Source organism: Squalius cephalus, assembly GCF_949319135.1.
Source record: "Squalius cephalus genome assembly, chromosome: 15".
NCBI lineage: Eukaryota > Metazoa > Chordata > Actinopteri > Cypriniformes > Leuciscidae > Squalius > Squalius cephalus.
The window spans coordinates 20,314,550-20,334,807 of record NC_137136.1 but is presented as its reverse complement, the minus strand read 5'-3'; the positions used below and the strand labels follow the sequence as shown (position 1 = coordinate 20,334,807).

At 39.5% G+C, this 20,258-nt stretch overlaps 2 protein-coding genes across 5 annotated transcripts; both read left to right on the top strand.

The window, feature by feature from the left end:
* Positions 1–743: 743 nt before the first annotated feature.
* Positions 744–9,322, top strand: LOC307172059 (uncharacterized protein). Of its 4 annotated transcripts, none has more exons than XM_079894089.1 (3): positions 744–1,570; positions 2,289–5,074; positions 5,179–9,322. In XM_079894089.1, the coding sequence occupies exons 2-3, from the start codon at positions 3,028–3,030 to the stop codon at positions 7,578–7,580; spliced, it is 4,449 nt and encodes a 1,482-aa protein (XP_079750215.1). In that variant the 5' UTR covers positions 744–1,570; positions 2,289–3,027; the 3' UTR covers positions 7,581–9,322. The 4 variants fall into 4 exon arrangements, with proteins under 4 accessions (XP_079750215.1, XP_079750217.1, XP_079750214.1 ...); XM_079894091.1 differs by having other exon boundaries at positions 766–1,124; positions 5,191–9,322; XM_079894088.1 differs by having other exon boundaries at positions 990–1,124.
* A 2,189-nt stretch (positions 9,323–11,511) lies between these two features.
* Positions 11,512–19,786, top strand: dbpb (D site albumin promoter binding protein b). The gene is made up of 5 exons (XM_079894800.1): positions 11,512–12,047; positions 12,329–12,579; positions 14,151–14,606; positions 16,695–16,948; positions 18,699–19,786. Exons 2-5 carry the CDS (start codon positions 12,384–12,386, stop codon positions 18,912–18,914), a joined length of 1,122 nt encoding a protein of 373 aa, XP_079750926.1. The 5' UTR covers positions 11,512–12,047; positions 12,329–12,383; the 3' UTR covers positions 18,915–19,786.
* Positions 19,787–20,258: the final 472 nt, after the last annotated feature.

The window sequence follows — 20,258 nt, the reverse complement described above, 5'->3', positions numbered from 1 at the left end:
TGTTTAAGCACAAACATAGAATTAATGTTTGGGTATATCACTTCAAATCAAACATTATAATTATTATTATGTAACTATTATAACAAATGCCCTGAAATAATAACATATAGGCTACACTGCATTCTCAACTTGATTTCCATACAGGTTAAATTTCACCTTTGTAAAATAAAGTCAATGATGAAACTGTTGCCTCGAATGTCTGATGACACAGGTCAAAAGAGAAACAGAACGTTTAAATTATTCCTAATGTAAGCATTTACTATATAATGTTTACAAACTTATTTTCCATGAAGCATCAGACTGGATATAAGCAATTCCAAGGCAGCCATTTTGATAAGGACCAGCCTTTGAATTTGAGCTGCCAGGATGTAATAAAATGGCCACTGTAAGAGCGTTTAAGATACAAACAAGCTGCTAAAGAAATCATAGAATATATGAATAACGAATTTAGAACATTATATCAGGTATATATTCGCCGAGTTGTAATTTGAATTTAACTCATATTTTACGAGCTGGCTAACATGCCAAATTTGACTGCGCAACAACACCGAAAATGCTTACTTGAAAGCTAACCGCAAATATCATACAGCTAAAAGGCAGACAAATGATATCGTTATTAGTAGCTCCTATTATTAAGGACGCTGATATTATGAGTGCGCTAGTTTCAGACACAGTACTGCCTCCACCACAAATACAAAACATAGCGGACTGAAGACGGGGTAGGCGGAAGTGTTCCCAGGTCCGGAAACGACTAATGTTAAAATCACACACGTCACTCGTTCCTCTCTAAAACACCAACATAGACCGTGCAAAATATTTTAGCCGACAAAAAAAAAAAAAGCAAACGCAAAATAAAAAAGTATTCGGTCGTAATACCGTTTGATGCATTTTTCACAGGATATAAGTACGATAAGTGCATCTGTTTTAAATTATAAGGGACACTCGGTCTCATGCTATCGCACCACGGTTGCAGTGGAAACAGAGTCTGCTAACTAGCTGTAGCTAGAAGGCTAACCACTGGAAAACAGCGCAGAGCTGCTGGGGTACATGAACGAGGGGGGCAGGGTGGGAGAGAGTATAGCAGGCCCCGTTCATCTTGACCAGGCTAAAAGATGGATGCGTAGGTAAAATGGCCTATTTTATTGTCTCGACTATTATTTAATTATGCCTAATTTACTTGCACAATAATACAGTTTTTCTCATGCATTATCTGGCTTGCTGTTAGGTCGCGCATATAACGACGGCAAGCTAAGCCGTATCCCTTTGCTAAATGTGTAGTATTAGCCAGCTGTTTTGCATGCTAGTTGTTTCACATAGCCCCAGCGCTAAAAGATTTCGTGTCCATTAATACGCTGAATATATATTTTTTCAAGCACTATTGACTTTTGAAGTGCATTTTCCCCATCGTAGACAATTTTCCATTACTCCCAGGAGTCTGTCGAAATGGACCTTTTCTTTAGTGATACGCGATGCAATCGGAGGATGTAATAATTGCATGAAATTCACCTCTACCCCTGACGATTCACACTGCACTCAGCATCTTTTCCGCACAATGCTAACTGCTCAGAATGTAAGATGAAGTGATAGAAAACACTTGCAACGTTTCAATATAAGAAAACCGTGTAAATATTTGGATATGTGTCTTAACTTACTGTTTTTATTGCGCATATCGTCTGAAAATATTTTACAGTAGCCTACTTTTGTTTAGTATCGTGTTGTGACTGTAAAATGACATTCGTCAAATAATGCATCGATACTAATCAGAGAGTATCATTTGAATTGTTGTTAATATCTGTCATTTAGATGATGCTGATTGATTAGATGAATTAATGTTTTATATCTTGAATACAATGTATTATTACAGAATGACTTATGAATGGTTAGATGTGGTTCACTAGAAATAAATATGGGCTCTGGTTTCATTTTTTTAATTGTTTCTGTTATTATGAGTTCTTTTATTTTGCGATTGAAGAATGCAAATGGACAAAAATGAAAACATGGAAATGTATTTACAATGTTTTAGTAAAGGACCAAAGTTTTTCAATGATTTGCCAATACTTTCATAATTATTCACACACACATAAGCTTTTATGTGTATTAAAAAACAAACAAATATTAAAACGTCTGCTGTAATAAACTGTCTGCCTGTTGTTGTTGTTTTTAATCAAAAACATTTAGCCTATGTGTTTTGAGGTTTGATGGATCATGTTGTTTATTAAAATAATTGTATCAGAGTTTTTATTTAAAATAAGTAATTTAACATGTTGCTCCTTTTTTTCCTCTCACAGTGAGAAGAGGAGTGGCAGAAAGAACATTTTCACAGCCCCCAAGAATGGTAGTGGAGGATTTTGCTTCCAACTATGGAAAAAAAGAGAAAAATATACTAATTTAAACTTGGAAACAGAGATGTAAGCCGCATGTGGATTAAGAATGAATAGATATTCAATGTAATAAAACCTGCCCATGGGATTTGAATGGATCCATCCATGGTCATGAACTGAAAAATGTAACCAAGCAAATGGAACTATTTCAATGAACTCAAACTACATCAAGCACTTTTAGTGCAATTGCCAAAATGTGAAAACATAATTGCATCCTGTGCAATTGTGGCATTTTTCTACCAGTCCATATGTCTTTGCTCTCTTATGGAACATTCAGACTGAAATATTGATTTTGAAGGTGAACTATCCAGAATAACTGTGATTATATGGATTCCAATGTGAAGCCAAAAGGGAGTTGAAGTTATTTCATAAGTGACAAATCCAATGGAAAACAGCTTTTTGCAAAAATAACACATTCATGTTACAATGAATACAAAATTTCCTTCTCAACTACTTGCCCAAAGAGTGAAAAAGTGGGTGCCCGCTTTAAATGAAACAACACCAGTGGCATAAGGAACATGTGAGATAGCACTGTTTTTGAAATTGCTTCTGATTACAACTAGTAGGAAAGCATCAAATACATTTTGTTGCTGCTCACAGAGCAGAAGGTGTTGCAACTGCGCACCCATGTATCAGTAACTGGGAGATGTTCCAGTTTGGAAAATACAATGTGGACATCATAGAGATGCTGAGTGGACACCAGTCCCATCAGTTCAAAGGTCTTGGATTAGAGCGACAACTTCAACACCAACAGCAAGTGCAGCTTCACCAACACCAGTTACAGCACCAGCAACAGCAGCAAGGTGAGACATCTGGGTCAATTTTGTCTGGACTTGGCTTAGGCCCACTACAAGGATCTAGAGGGAGTGCCTTTACAGATTCTGCATCAATTTTTGCAAAAATGAGTGCACCTCCTCCACCTCTACAACAGCAATCCCTAACTTCATCGTCTCAAAGTTTGAGGAAATCCGGCAAAATGTCTGGAAGCAGTAGCAGTGGTGGAAGTCATTTGAGTGGATACCCTCAGTTTTTGCGCTCATTCCACCCAACTGAGGCGACCCTTGCACAAGAGCAGTTACATTCAGGAGTAGGACGATTTGATCATTTTGCCAGCAGTAGTGCAAGTGGAGGACTGGTTTCATCTGTTCCACCACCACCCCCGTTGCATCCTGGCCTGTCAGTACCTCAGGCCTCTCCTGGGCCACCGTCCTCTTCCCCATCTACTTCAAGTTCTGTTTCAACTTCCAATAACCCTCCCAGCAGTAGTGCAGTGACTACCTTGGGTCATCAGTTGGCAGGATCTCAGTCTGACGCCCGAAGCCTACATCAACAGTTTAGCTGCATGTTAGCCGCAAATCAGTATTTTCTTTCTGGAGTACCGGCCAATTCCAGTCTAGAACAATTTTTAGTTCAGCAAGGTAGTCATAACCATCTTGGTCTTGGTCTGGGCCAAGCAGCAGGAGAAACAAGTTCAGCCCTTGCTCCACCCCCCGCTCTTCATTCTTCACACACTCATGGCCATTCAACCTCTCTATCACAGCCTCATCAGCCACCAACACAACAACAGCAACTACCACCTCACACTTTGTCTCACACTCATCCACATCCAAACCATCCACTGCACTCCTCCTCACAGCATTCTTCGCTTGGAGGTTTTGACTTTCAAGGAATCCCAGTACTCTCCTCTAACCAGCTAGCATCTCTGATGCAACAGGAAGCTGGTTTGCCACTTCCTCTTCCGCTACATCTTTCTTTATCAAAAGATGAGGGAAAAGGGGATAGTGGTGTCGGAGGAGGTGGTAGAAGAAAAAAAGCTATGGCTGGCTACCTGCCACAAAGAAAGACTGAAAGCAACAACAACAATGGCAGCAACAGTCACATCTCTACAAACCCTAACAGTGGCACTTCAGGGGGACTGAACCAGGATAGCACACAAGGCTTGGATGGAGGTGGGGGTGTTGGTTTGTCAGGTATTGGTGGAGACCCTTCTTCCCACCTAACCTCTTCATCTTCTACTTCTGTTGTCTCATCATCATCTTCTGCATCCTCTTCTGCAACAGCATCAGTCTTGGTTACAAACGGCTCTAAAACAGCCAGCCATGGTTCCATGCCACCTCAATCTCAGCCTGAACAAGAGCCCCTTTATCATTGTGGCGAGTGTGGCAAAACTTTCACACATCTCTCTAGTCTGCGCAGGCACCTACGTAGTCATGAACTAACCACAGCTGGCACAAGTGGCACGAGAAGTAACATTGTAAACCCAGTTTTGCATCCCTCCGATCCAGGTATTCCCCACTCTACTCAAGACAGCTCAGCCTCATCTTCGTGTGGCAGTCATGACAAGACTTTTCATTGTTCTGAGTGTGGCAAAGGTTTCAAGAAAAAAGGGCACCTCCTTCAACACGGGGTCATCCACTCTGGGTCTCGGCCCTATGCCTGCACTACTTGTAGTCGTGCTTTCAATCGCCGTGAGTCACTCACCCGCCATGAAAAAATCCATGAAGAGAAACCATTCCGCTGTCCAGCTTGTGGTCGCTGTTTTCGGGAAAGTACGTCTCTTTTGAACCATGCAGCCTCTGGCACCTGTGGCAAGTCAGGACGTACAGCGAGATCAAAGCATGAAAGTAATATAGTTGATGGCAAGAGCATTAAAGCTGGGGGCTCCCAAGATGGAATAGCGACTAATGCAGCGGGTGAGTAACGTCTAGAGTAGTGTTTATTTTTAGTAAACCCAGTCAAAGTCAAAAAATTTCAAAGGCACTGTGAAATTTGTGTGCATAGCATTATTACTGTTTAGTCTGTTGTGCAGGTTCTTACCGGAGTGATGATTTCAGTGATGACTACAAGGACCAGCGCTCTCAAGGTAACATGTATTCTGGAACAACCCCATGTGGTGGTGGCAACATGACAGGGCTTGCACTTAGGAAGGCACCATTAGCTCCTACTCTGCATCCACACCCACAAAACCAAAGCCAGCAGCATCATCAACAGCCACATCTCCCACTTTCGTCCCTGTTAGAGGATTCTGAAGATGATGTCACTAGCTCGGTCAATAATGCCATTTCTGCCATCACTGCTGCAGCTGCAAATTGTATGAGCGGGGATCTTGCCCATAGTGGAGGTAGAGGGGATGATCGCAGGGATATCATTGGTGGATTGCTTGGAGGTCTGGGTCTAGGGCCTCTTGCTTCGCCTAGTGGTCCGTTATCAACATCTGGCCTGGAAAAGTCCTTTAGAGGTGATGCTAACCCAAGTGCAGTGGGGCTCAACCAGCAAACAAATCAGCAGACACCTAGTGGAAAGCCCAAGCGTCCTCGTAAGCCCCGCAAGAAAAAGGAACCTGGTGTTGTTGGTGTTGAGCCCCCTAAAAGAAGGCAGTCCTCTCACAGACCAGGAGGGCCTGGTGGGGATATTAGACCATATTTGTGCAGTGTCTGTGGTCGAGGATTTGCAAGAAGAGAGACTTTGCGGAGGCATGACAGAATACACACTGGAGAAAAGCCTCACCATTGTACTGTGTGTGGCAAGTACTTCAGAGAGGCATTTCATCTTAGCAAGCACCACACAGTGCATTCTGGAGAAAAGAACTACAAATGTATTTTGTGTGGAAAGGACTTTGGATATGCTCAGAGCCTTAAAAGACATGGCAAGCTACACCAGAAAGGTGAACTGGAAGAAGTGCCAACAACGCCAGGTGGGGAAAACCTTAACAGCTATCCTCCATCCTCTGGTGGCAGCTTGATTCAAGGGGGCCAAAACAGCTCTTCTTCTTTCTATTCATACTCTCAAGATGTTAAACCACAGACATCAAACACTCAGCCCCCTCCTAGACTGTACACATGTGCTATATGCTGGAAATCATTCCGCCATCACTTTCACTTGACAGCACATCACCAAACAGTTCACGAGGGTGGTGGAGAAAAGCTGTTTTCTTGTGAAGTCTGTGGGAAGGCTTTTGCATACTCTAACAGCCTTACACGGCACAGGCTTTCTCAGCATGGATTAACACGGACTGGCCAGCCAGTTGCTCAAAGAAGCACAGGTGAAGGTAACAGTGTTGGGGGTTCGATATCAGAAAGTGAAGCTGCTACAAATGCTTTGCTTCAGCTTGCGCCACCTAGTGGCACACATGGCGAACAACATGGACTTCTTCATAGCCAGCAGGCTCCTCCCCAAACACAAACTGGCTACTCCTCTCTGTTCTATATACCCGATGCCAATATTACACACCCTGCTTCATCTAATGCCTCATCTTATTCCCATTCTCTGCCATCAACTTCCTCAGGGCCTCTTCTTTGTAATCATCAGCATCAACAACACACTGGGATAAAGGGTGAACCCATTTATCACACTGGTCACAGGCATACTCTTACTCCAAACATACCTGTGCATTCCCTTGCTTTGCCTCCATCAGAGCCACATCAGCAACACCACAATCCCCAGCAGCATTCAGCTGAGATTCAATCTACACAGCACCACACTTTTCAAAGCCAAGAAGAGTTGAGGAGACGAAAAAAAAAAAAAAAAAGACGGCAAGAGAGAGAGGAGATAGGCTACAAATGGACCCCGGCTGCAAAAGTAGAGAGAGAACAGGTGGAAGTTTCCCTTGGGGAAAGGCAAAGAAATCTTCTTAGAAGAAAGATTTTTAAGAGAAAAAGGAGAGCAATTCACAGGACAGAACATAAAATTAAGAAGCGCATGGCTGTGCTCGTAAGAATCAGACGTGGAAGTGGAGGAAGTGCTGTGTATGAACTGGGCCTTCCAGGTGGACTGAGGCTTCACAGGCTTCGTTCTCTCAAAGTTCCTCTGAAACGAAAGTCCTGTCCCCTTTGCCTTGGTGCTACCTTCTCACAACAGGTAGCACTTAAAGTTCATATAGCAGCTAGACATTGTCCCAAAGTGAGAGGCCTTCAACATCGTTTGAAATGTCCAGTTTGCGGAAAACAGTCTCGCAAGTTCCTCTCAGCTCTCATTCACAGAAGCTCCCATTTAACCAACAGAGCATTTTCTTGTAAACATTGTCCCTGTCGTTTCTGGAATGCAATGCTCCTCACACGGCACAAGAAGGTGTGTCGAGGGACGTTGGCTAGGTTTCGACAAGAGAGGTCTCTTTGTGTTAAATTAGTCATGGGAGCAACATACAAGAGGTTTGAGTGCAAAGGAAACTCTTCAACCATGCATATGGAATACAGTCACTGAGTTATGTCATTAAATTAATTTTCATATGCACTTTAAGAAGAGAAGTGTTGGGATTTTCATGACAAAAACTGAGATACCTGACTTTGCTCATGTAGACTTTGACTTGTGTGTCATGAGACCATTTTCTTTTCTCTCTCAATCATTACATTTCTTCTCGTAACTTGGACCCCTAAAAATGCACACCTTCAACAAACTCACAGATGTATCAAAGGCATTTGTATTGAAAAAATGCTTAGGCTCTCCATCTATCCAATTCCACACCGGTCTTCTAAGATGAAAATTCTTGTTCAGATTGAAATGATCCTTGGATGGCAATAGATGAAGATTCAGTGATTTGGCTAATATTGTACTGTGCCCTAACAATAGGCTATTGCTCACTATTCCTCACCAGATGCTCTGTAGAATTATTCTGTCTTTGATATATATTGTGTTGTTGGTGTTCACTTAGAGAAAGTGTGGAGGTGTGATTTTGTTCATGTAAAAGTGCATTCAGTATCCAAAGGAGAAAAGGGGGTCCTGTTAGGAAGTTGAGTGTTTTATTTTAAAGAGTATTTAAATTACTGCATGTTGGACATTGCTGTCCATGTATTGAACGGTCAGCGTGAGTGATGAGACTGTGGGCTTACATGGTTACATGACAAATCCAATTGAAAATGTACCTTAAATCTAAATAGAGGAACCAAAAGAAATTAATGTATAATAATAACAAATGTTGATTAACACTTTGTAATATCAAATGTGAGCCCTGTTTTGATTTATTTACTCTTTTGAAAGAAAACTAGCATTAGGATGGTAACGCCAGCACTTAAACAGGAAGAATATGATTTTCCACATAACCAGTCAAAAGACTAAAAAAAATGTAAGATGTGAATTCACAGATTGTTGCCCTAAAGGCAAAAGCCTTACCAAATTGTGACAATTAATACAACACTTATTATGGGTAGTACAATGTAGCGTTTATGTATAGAGTTTAAGGGAGGAACTGAAAAATATAAGTGTACTGTAATGTAAATTGTGTCAATATTTTATTATGTTTTTTTAAGCAAAGGTCAATTATCTTTGTATCATAGCTACACTTCAGGTAGTTGGAAGAGTGATTGTAAGAGTTATCACTTTAGATCAGGTTTTGATTAAGTGTATTAATGTGTGACATTCTGTCCATTTGCCAACTATAAACGTATCCCATGTACTTTTCTCACCTTTTAGAGATGCCATACTACTTATAGCCTCTCTTTTTTGTTTCTTTAAAAGAAGAAAAGTAATACGTATGTTTCTATCACTTTATTTACACATGATAAGCTGGTTGTTGATGATACCCAAGCATTTAATAAAATTTCAAAATGTTATATCCTCATTAATTCCATCTACACATTTATCATTTTGTTACTTCAATGTTTCAAATGTATTTGCTTGTATTAAAATACACAGACATATTAATTTGACATATTCCTGATGTTGTTATATTTAAAGTTTATTATTTTATTTATTGCTTCTGTTAGTTTTTGTTACAACGCTTAAATATTTATTATATTCTGTTGCTGTAAGGTCATTTTTACCCTGTAGTAGTGTGATTATTACGGAACATTTGTGTCTGAGTATATATCCACACAAATACCCTAAATTTTGGTTAATTTTGATGTAGCACACGACAATGAACAGTGCTGGGTAGTAACTGATTACATGTAATCTGGATTACGTAATCAGATTCCAAAAATTAAGTACTTGTAAATAAATTACATTACTTTTTGAAATAATCGTAATCAGACTACAATTATTTTTATATTGATTACATGTTATGCCCAAAATGGCAGTAAATTAATCATAATTCATTGATTCATTAATTCACATCATTTCGTATTTACATGCAATGCAGGGATTCCCCCTCTTTTTTCTTTTTTTGTCTCTTTGACCTAATATGTTTACTTGAAGTAGCCTACCTCCTGAGATTTTAAGTTAATAAGTTAGGTTAATAATAAAATTAAGTTCATAAAAATAAAATTAAGTGCACAGTTCTCTGATGTCAGTTAATGGTTACATGACATGCAGGTAAAATTAAAAACTTTTTTTTTTTTTTTTTTTTAGTAAATTGTTTACATTTTAATTGTTTTTATTTTAAATTATTATTTTTTTTATTTAAAATCATGATTTAATAAATAGCTTTTCATTAAACTCACGAACCCCAGTCTGGGAAACCCTGGTGTAATTAAACATTTAATTCACTTTATGTTGTTGATTACAAAGAATGGAATATATTTTCAACATTCAAACGAGTTAGATGAAAAGTAACCTAAAACTAGTCAGATTATATTACCGTAAATGTGTAATGGATAACTTTACTACAATTTTTTGTCATGTAATTTGGAATCAGTAAACAACTACAATTTGTATCTCTACCCAGCACTGACAATGAACTACAAAGGATGTGTTAATACCAGACAGAAAATGGCTTTTTTAAATGGCAAATATCATTTAGTAGCCTAATGCTAGAATGCATGTTGCCCATAAAAAAGATTTTATCCACTGAATTGTAACTGTATTGAGTGCCCTTTTTTCATCATTTGATCTGCACTTGGACATGTTAACCCCAGATTGTTTATTGAATTATATAGCCTACTAGTTGTTGGGAATTCATTTATATATTTTGTAGATTTTATCAACTGCACTATACGGCTGAATGATAGCTAGGTGATGATGTTGTGAAATTAACTCAACAAAAATAATTAACCGTTTAGAGTGCTGTATTCATTCTAGCACTTAACGTTGCTCTTTCACATGTTGATCAGTTGGTGGCAGCAAGGATCCCACAACCTACAGCATGAAGCTGGGAGCCCAGCAGAACAACTGTCACATGGAATTAAACGCTGATAGTGGGCGGAACAAGTACTCCGAGTCCTCGAGTGTGTGTGTGTGTGTGTGTGTGTACGAGGGAGGCATTGAATTAAAATGAGTCCAAGAGAGACAGGGATGGTTTATTCGCCTATTGTCTATGGGGAAAACAAATAAAAATGTCCCTGTTAGATGCCTTCTAATCTGTATTTTACATGTTCACATTCTTTGCATTCTACTGTCCTTATTAATTAGTTTGTTGTATCCTTAAAGGCAGACATATAGCCTATAATGTATTGAGTTGTTATCTGCATTGAGTATTATAATACTTTGATACTTTCGTGAGGTTGGGTTCATCAGGTTCGACCCAAACAAATCTATTTCCTTTATTTCTGAATCTGTTGTGTGTGTGTGTGTGTGTGTGTGTGTGCGCGCCACTATTCGCCTGGGTTCATGCGGTTTCTGTATTCTCACGCGGCTGTAGCATGGGTGTGATGAATAGGCGGAGCGCTTTTCTCCACGGCAGCCAATGGTTGGGCGAGCAGGGAGGAGCCTCTCTTCTCTCAGCCAATGGCAGCAAAAAAGCTCAGCCGTGTCTCCGCGTGCGGACACCATGTGCACTGGAGAGCGCGTCTGTGTTTCTGAGACACAACGTGTAGCTGCCATCTCCTCTCGCATGATGTGATCACGTTTCCCCCGGATTACTAGTGAAGTGAAAAAGTGTGCCATTTTCCTGACAGGTTTTTCCCCAAAAGGTTGCTCTCTGATAGGACTGTGTAGAAACTTGACAGGCTGTTAAATAGACAAATCATTCCATATTTTCACTGATAATTCTAATGCTCTTTAAAACGGCCCACTTTCTAACTTAGTTGCTAATTATGTGGCCGAATGTTCATGCTGTTCCTGGGTGCCGAACATAAGCGTCAACGGGACAGCTTGGAGTGAAATTATTGAACAATTTGTTTTTAATCAGTGCTTCCCACCCTGAGGAGCGTGCCTGTCACGAGGGGCGTGCCTTATTAATATTAAACAGTGATGCGCCTCTTCGTGCAGTGTTCGCGCTTCTACTCGGGGAGGTGTGACGTCACGTGAGCGGCCCGTGTTCGTTCCAGCTGAGCGAAAAGATCGGACGGTTCAAGCTCAAAGCGTGCGGCAACTCACATGCAGAGAGAACTGAACAGAAGGGGGTGACCACAGGGAGAAAAAGCGATTGAGCGACTGCATGGAAAAAAACGTCAACATCCCACCAATCGCACTACGCAGCAGAAATTGACTCAGCAACACTTTCTTCGTTTTGTTTTCATTTGTTATTTTGAGACGACGCATTCAGGAGTTCAGCGCGCTCAAGTTATCGTTTGCATTATTGGATTTTTTTTTAATTCTCCCAGATTTTTCCATTCTCCACTGTTCTCTACTGGAACCGTTATATCCGGTCAATTGCTTCTTTTTTTCCCACGTTGGACTTGGACATAACGCTATTCTGGACATTCTATCTATCTATATTTTTTTTAAAGTTCCAACATAAGATAAGCTAATTTTCTGGAAGTACTGGGAATGTGTATTTTTATCCACTCGACCAATCTACAATCAGATGCAAGCAGAATGGCACTCTTTGTTTAAACATCTTATTTTCAAATAAAGGTAATTTAAAGTGTATTTTTCTTTAATGTCAGATGCTCTGGTGCACGTGAGCCGAGCAGGTCTTTCCTCTGTCTCTAAAGTAAACACGGTCTCGTGTTGCATGACTTCACAACTTTATGTGTACTTATATAGTAGCCTACTCTAGTGATACGAACTCAATGCAAATGCATGATATATTATTATATGCTCTGTTTGAGTACGAACTTATGCTAATCCTTTATTTTTGTTTGTTCGTTTCCTCTATGAATTGTCATGTGATTGATTTGACGGCTGCACAATAGTACTGAACCACTCAAGCATCTAGCGGTCAAGGGAGCTCAATCCGGCAGACGTTGGATGATGGCCAGGCCGCTTTCACAGCTCCTTCCCCCGGACCGTCCCTCTGCTGGAGCCAGTCCGCAGTTTGGCAACAGTAGCCAGGCAGGAGGCTCACTTAACGGAGGACACTTAAACTCAACAGCAAATTTGAAGTCGCTCCTGCAGCTTCCCGTGAAGGGCGACCAGCGCGTCAAAGACTGTAGTGAAATGAAGGGTGAGGAAACGCACCTGCTTCCCTGACACTCAGTGTGTATTAGAATATACAGGCTCTCTATCAACCTTTTGTGTGTGCTCCTTTAGACAGTCAAAATAATTTGTTAATAGTCCCCATTCCAGGTTGTTTCCTGATTATTACGATTAGTGTGTTTTTTTTTAATGCTTGGTTTCACATGTCAAATGGCAGAGCCATGTGCAATTGTGCGTATCTCTCAGTGAGCCAGACAGTACATCACATGTGACTTAGTAGAAGAGATAAACAAGGCTAGGCCATTCAGCCACTTAGCTCTCTACCCAGGTACTTTGAGGTCAGCTATTGGCTAAGCCATTTTAGCCATTACAGACCTGCATAACCACACAGACAGAAGTTTTCCATTGCCTGCAAATACAACGTGATTATTGGAAAAGCTTCTTTATTGACTGCTGTCAGTGTTTTGTACTGATTATCTAGTTACCATTAATGCAAACTGACCCTGAATAGTCAAGTAGAAAATCTCTAATCCAGTGTCAATCCATTTTCCATGTGCATGCTTGGGAATCATATGATCTAACATCAAAAGCACTGCCATTACTTTTGAACATGTTTAGCTCTGAAACTGCATTTCAAATGATTCAAGAACAGCTTTTGCTCTTTTTGTGTTTGTTTTTAAGCATTGGTATTTTACGCGACAGTCTGCAGTTTTTTCATAGATAAAAGAACACAAACTTAAACAAAACATTTTTATGGTTTGTTTTTATACAGTATAACTAAACCAGAAATGTCTCATTTCAAACTGCCTTTACTGGTCCTGGTTTCCACACCAATGCACCGTGTAAAATGCCTGATTTAGCCTAACTAGTGCTGTTAAGATTTTAGACCCCACCTAAATAGTTTTAGATGGAAACCTTCAGCCGCCATGTCCGAATTCAAAATGTTTTAGTTTCGCATTGTGCCTGTCCATTAGAATTGTTTTTATACCAACTAAACTTCACCAGTACCACTCTACTCTATATCTCAGCCTATACCACAGCAGAGCAATGTAGTATTGCAATGTTACACTAGCGTAATGTTGTGGTATACAATACGCGTCTGCCTGTTGTGTTACGCCTGTTGCCTTTTGCTATTTGCGTCATGGCTTTGGTTTAGCCATAATACAGTAGTTTTGTAACGTTTAGCCATTGTTCAATGGTATTGTTGCTGTAACACAGAGTTAAGCAGTGTCACTGCGGTGTAACATTGTAATCGCTTTACCATGGTCTTTCAGGAATGTCAAAACACATTAATCTTTAGCAAGTTTAAAGGAAGGTTTTTCAAAGGTTCTTCGTTTTGCATTGATGCACCGAGAGTCAGAGCTATTCACATGTGTTGACATTGCAGAGGTAGTTCTCCCAGAGGGATGTGAAAGTAGCTGGGAAGTGCTATTCTTTCCCTAACTACGTAATCTTAGCGCCATCAGAAATATTGCTCTCTTGAAATCAAGTCAAGTCAATAGATGTGTTCATAAGAATAGTTAGTATGTCTTTTTACATTGCTCGAGATATGACAGTAATATTTTCTGCAGATTAAATTGGATTTCACTTTCCTTATAGGTAAGGACAGGTTGGATATGGATGAGGACTCTCTTGGCCGTTGTCCTATGCGCAACGGCTGCAGCAATGGACTAGCCACTGACAGCAATGGAGCAGGCACTGGCAGCTTCTCAAACAGCAACAACAGTTCCTTCCTGGGCCCGTTGCTATGGGAACGAACATTGCCATGTGATGGCGGGCTGTTCCAGTTGCAGTACATGGATCTCGAGGAGTTTCTGACAGAGAACGGGATGAGCAGCATGCACAGTACCTCCAACTCCACCTCAGCTCAGATACCCTCGCAAAGCTCTCAGTCGGCCATTCCCAACCAGGGCTCCCAGTGCCTGCCCACCTCGCCCCCACACTGCTCCTCTTCGTCCTCACCGACATCCTCCACCTCCTCTTCCTCGCCCTCTCTGCTTGGGCTGGACATGCATACGCCGCAAAGCATGATGGGAACGGCAGACTGCTTGCACGGTGAGTTTTCTTTCGCAACTTGCTGCTGCGGAACATAAGCTAGAGAGGATGTTAAAAACCCACGAGACGAACGGTCTGAGGGCAGGCCGTCGAGATGAAGAAAGGAAATGCCGTGGGCCGAAAATGAGGTCTTACTCGGTTCAAACACTTCCCCAATTCTGCTTACAAGAATTCCCCGGGATTTTTGTCCGTTTGCGAGTCGTAAAAAGCACAAGGCTTGTCCCTTGGGTGTGTGTTACTGTGTAGTTTTAGTATTAATGGTTTGGGTGTGTGTGTTGTTATGAGTGTGGATAGATGCTATTTCACTATTTGGATTGTCAAGAGGTTTGGGCGTTTTTTTGGAGTGAGTGTTAGAGGGTGTGCAGCTGTTGTATTCTATGTGAGTTGTGTTTTATAGGTAGGCTATGTGTTAACATTGGTTCTGTCAAATCGATTAATCGCGATTAATCGCATCTAACATAAACGTTTGTAAATATGTGTGTGTGTATGTTTGTTTGCATGTATGTGTATATATATATATATATATATATATATATATATATATATATATATATATATATATATATATATACACACACACACAAACACAAACACACACACATAGGCTATATTATATTTACAAACTTTTATGTTAGATGCGGTTAATCGCAATTAATCGATTTGACAGCACTTTAATATTGCAATATTTAATCAAAAGTGAAAGGTTTGCGTGCTTGTTTTTGGATGCTACAGTATATGAAAAGAATGGGCTGGTTAGAACTGTATAAAAATACTTGCAGCAATAAAAAAGGGGATATAAAAAGATAAATAGGGATGACAGCACGTGAAAAGAGAGGAAAAGATTGTGATATAGAGCTGAGAACATGATGGCGATTGAAAGGCTGGTAAGTAAACAGTGAGAGACACACAGGTGAGCCAGAAGCAAAGAATGAAAGGAAGAGACGGCGTGTTTGTGATTGTGCTCGCATGTTTTTAAATCTCCTCCTCTTCTCACACGCTTGGTCCATGTGCTCTCGCTCGCTCACGTGCCGAGGCAGGCAGAGCGAGGACATGGGAGGGGCAGAGGAGAGGAGGTATGTGTGTGTGACTAACAGACAGGGAGAAACTGAAAGATTGAGATGGAATGACTCAGGGCGAGTTGATGCTGTACTTCCGATTAGATGTTTGTTTACGTTTCTGTAGTGGCTGAGAAGAGATAGAGAGAGATTAAAAGTGCTGCTGGTAAATATTTAGAATGTTCAGGGCGATTAAATAGCACATGCAGAAGCCATCACATCACATATTTCCACAGATTTGATCAAGCTCTCTCAAAAAAAAAGAGGTCCTGTGTCAGTGCATGTGCCGCAGTGGACAGTAAAAAGAGGATCATTGCCAAATGGGGTTAAAGTTACACTTAAGGGTACTTTACAGATTTTAGATTAGGTTTATGGCTCAAACAGATTTTCAAAACATAGCAACAGTAGTTTTGTTGTGCTGTCGTGACAGGGTTCACTTTAACCATGTATGTATATATATATATAATATTATTTTAATGCAGGTGTGTATGGGGTTGTAACTTAGTTAAGTTTTTTTTATTAGGAAAAAAATATGTGTGTGTTTAGATTTGTTTTCTTTTTTTAATCAGTTTAATATAAATGTATATATTTTGTTTATCGGGGTATGGTTATGAGTATGTGTGTGTGCGTGTTTTATCTCTAGCTCATATTATTTCCTTGCAAATGTGTATGTTGTTCTAAGTTTAGTCTATATTACATATATTTGTGGAAAAACAATAATATATGTATGTATATGTATATGTATATGTGTGCGTGTGATTCACTATCAGTTCACTATCAATTTATTTGTGGAATGAAAGTAAGCATTTATAAAATGAAACCACCATTTCAATGTTCTGAAATCCAGAGATCAGGGTAGAAATATTGGAAAATGGAAAAACAAGAGACGGATTGGTGGATTGAGTTGTTGTTTGCTGCCTGTTACTGCCCCCTTGTGGCTCCTCTGGGTACAGTTTTGAGAGACCCATTATTCTGAATGCATACATTTAGCAACGTGACTTAATCAAGGGATCTACTTTGTGTCTACCTTCAGGCACTCCACCAGGCAGCTTGGAGCCAACACCCTCACCATCTTCCACTACATGTCCACCACTCCCTACTCCACCCAATACTAACTGCAATGAGGTGGTGCCGTCCTTTGACCCTGATCCCGCAGACGTCGCACTGTCGAGTGTGCCTGGACAGGAGGCGTTTGACCCACGCAGGCATCGTTTCAGTGATGAAGAGCTCAAACCTCAGCCCATGATTAAAAAGGCTCGCAAGATGCTTGTCCCTGATGACCTGAAGGTGAGAAGAATCTCAGCACAGCATCATTTTATAGACATAATTCATATCATTTATCAGATATACAGAGATCCTAAGAGATTTATGTTCATAATCTTGCCAGCTGTGATGGTACATGTTTTCCTTATCTCTTGGTCATATGAACATGTGGATTTTGTGAAACATGTACTTTTTGTTATAACAGCTTACAGTCAATATTATTGTGTAGCTGTCTATCTAAGCTCCACTAGTCATCTATCACAGTGTAGTTTTTTGCGAACGGATTATTTGGCAGAAATGTAGAAATAGTTTCTGCCCCACTTATTGGATGAAAAATTCCACTCTCATTTTGTCCAACAGGCCTGGCGTTCTTCATGCCTCTATACAAATGCAGTAATGCAGATGTCAGGCATGTTTGCATCAGTACAGATGGTGACACTGTGACATTGTCACTCACTGATAACAACTAGATTTCAAAATTAAAATAAGACATATTCAAAATCATCATTAGTTCCCCAAACCCATTACTAGAATAGTTTTAGTGTTATGAAGTATAGTGTTATTTATAAAGTATGTCATTGACTTCATTAGGGAATGGGTGGTACCATTATGCGATCATGTCTCAATTCTGAGGCAGATGTCTTGGAAACCGAGGTTCTCAAATATGTCAGATATGTCAGCTTTTTTGTTATAAAGGGCACAGCAGTCAAAAGCGGAAATTCCTTTGTAATCACTGTGACCTCTCCTCTGGGAACAAATAGATGTTTTGAATACTTGGAAAGGAAGCAACATTCTTTAATGAGTTTATATATATATATATATATATATATATATATATATATATACAAAATAAGTTTTTATTTATTTATCTTGCATTAGCACAGATTCACTATCAAATTATTCACATTTATAAAAGGAAACCAGGAGTTTTAGTGTTCTGAAATACAGAGCTTATGGTAGAAACATTTTATGTGCTTAAAAAGAAAGAAAGAAATTATTTAGCTTTTATTTTTGCTTAAAAGTTTTTTAAGTTTAAGTTTTTTATCTTATATTTATTTTTTATTTAATGTCAGCTTTACTTTTATCATTAACACAAATTTTAGCTTTAGCTTTAGCTTTGGTTTTTGACACTGCTTCAAAACAACACTGGACCCCATTGACTTTTAATTGTATGAACAAAAAGATTTAGACATTAAAAAACAAACAAAAAAAACGCAACTTTTTTTCGTGAGGGAACTGCAGGAATTCACAAGTTGATGAAAAGCTGATAATTAATAAAATCATAAAAATGCAAAATTGAAATAAAATGCATGCTAAAAAATATATTTTGTTTACCTGCATGTCATATGACGGCTAACCGACAGCTTTAAATGAATAAATCCGTAAAATAATTATTATTTTGAAAAACTGAAAAAGTAAATGGCATAATGGGAATTGACACTTTTATGAGAATGTATTTAGTGTTTTTAAAACAAGATTTGTTACCGTTTTTTTCATGACATCAAATTTACTGTTCCTCACCACTACTGACTGAGTGGTGTGAACCACAAGCCTGCGTCTGGCACTTTGAGAACAGTCACAGAACCTCAGTCAAACCTCAGACAGTTTGCTGGTTCAAAGCCATTTCTAGCTGGAATGTCACTCAGAGTTGCTATGGAAAACCTCGAACACTTACATACGAACACACACAAATCCCAGTCGCACATCTGGCAAAGCTCCACACCTGCAGTTGTAGACATGTTCTAATGTATACTTTTCTTTTTTTTTTTTGAAGGATGAGAAGTATTGGAGTCGGCGTTGTAAGAACAACGAGGCCGCAAAACGTTCTCGCGATGCTCGTCGACTCAAGGAGAACCAGATCTCTGTGCGCGCCGCCTTCCTCGAGCGTGAGAACGCTTCACTCAGACAGGAAGTAGCCGACATGCGCAAAGAGCTCGGCCGGTGTCGTAACATCCTGAACAAATACGAGAGCCATCACTTGGATCAATAAGAAGGAGAGGAGGAAAACGCAAAACGAGATGATGGATGGAGAACGCAATGAATGTTCCTATGATAGTCACGCTAAAAGACAGATGGAAAGTGCATCAAATATATGGAAGGATGTCTAAAGACGGCACAAAAGCTCAAGTTTCAAACTGGAGTGAGAGAGCATGTCACCTCTCTTAACTTTTTTTTTTTCCCTAGTAAGGTACAATGGCAAGATTTTAATTATGGAGAGAAATGTATATTTTTATAAGGTAGAACAATGCTTAATGGTGAAAGGAAAATTTTGAAATTAATTTTTGTATATTTTCTATAGCTATTTTTGGGAGGGCTGTAAAGTATAGATGGAGGGAACTGGTTGAGGTATCACTGTAATTTAAAATCAATTCATGAGGTATTTTTGAAGCGATCAACTCTTGTGAAGGAGAAAAATTGAAGCCTAGACTTTCACAGAACTTTAAAGATTTAGAAAATAACTTTCTAGAGAAATTAAACTGTAAAATACGGAGAAAAAAATATACATTTAAATTTGTATAAAAATGTTAATATAGATTTATTCAAGCACTTAAGTTGTGATAAACCTGTGTGTAATATTTTGGCAACGGTGACCGAGGACAACCAAGGATGAGGGGAAACGACAGGTGCATCTCAACTCTTTGGGGAAAAACATTGTTTATCAGTTTACTGCTGATATTTGTTTGTCATTCTCAAAGGACAACTAAACATGTAATGATGATAAGGAGATGGTTCAGAAAGACATGCATTAATTGTCACATATTTTATTGGCATTTTTGTGTTTATTTCCTTGGTGAACTCCGTAGGATTCTTCTCCTGTCTACAATGTACTCATCTTTTTATAGGAATCTGACTCACAGTTGCAAACAAAAAACAGCTTTTTAGCAACAGCACACATCCACAACGTGCAGATCGTAAGTGAACTTGCAGAGGCTGTTCTTGCTGTGCAAAAACACAATTTGGACCTCTATGGATTGAATATATATATATATATATATATATATATATATATATATATATGGGACATGACTTTCATCTGATTGTACAGAATGATTTCTTACATTGGAAGCACGGGAAATTGCATTTCAAAACAGGTTGACATGTAGACATTTGGCTATGTCTGCGCTTTTGCTGGTTTTGCACCTGTATATGCAAACACATTGAAGCCAATGAGCGCTCTTACTTTTTTTGAAACGATATTGAATTTTTACAACCTGTTTACTGGTGTCAGTACAAATGTTTCAAAATCTATTAGTTTTGTGGTTCCTCGCTGGTTCTCCAGTCATGTCTGTTTCTTTCCTTAACGACCATTAAAGTAACTTCACTTATTATGAAT

Bases quoted from the DNA above. Each gene is read 5' to 3' on its own strand.
- LOC307172059 (XM_079894089.1), top strand. From the start codon at position 3,028: ATGTTCCAGTTTGGAAAATACAATGTGGACATCATAGAGATGCTGAGT. The intron at 5,075-5,178 runs GTGAGTAACGTC...ATTACTGTTTAG, and splicing joins AATAGCGACTAATGCAGCGG to TCTGTTGTGCAGGTTCTTAC.
- dbpb (XM_079894800.1), top strand. From the start codon at position 12,384: ATGATGGCCAGGCCGCTTTCACAGCTCCTTCCCCCGGACCGTCCCTCT. The intron at 12,580-14,150 runs GTGAGGAAACGC...CTTTCCTTATAG, and splicing joins AGACTGTAGTGAAATGAAGG to GTAAGGACAGGTTGGATATG. The intron at 16,949-18,698 runs GTGAGAAGAATC...TTTTTTTTGAAG, and splicing joins TTGTCCCTGATGACCTGAAG to GATGAGAAGTATTGGAGTCG.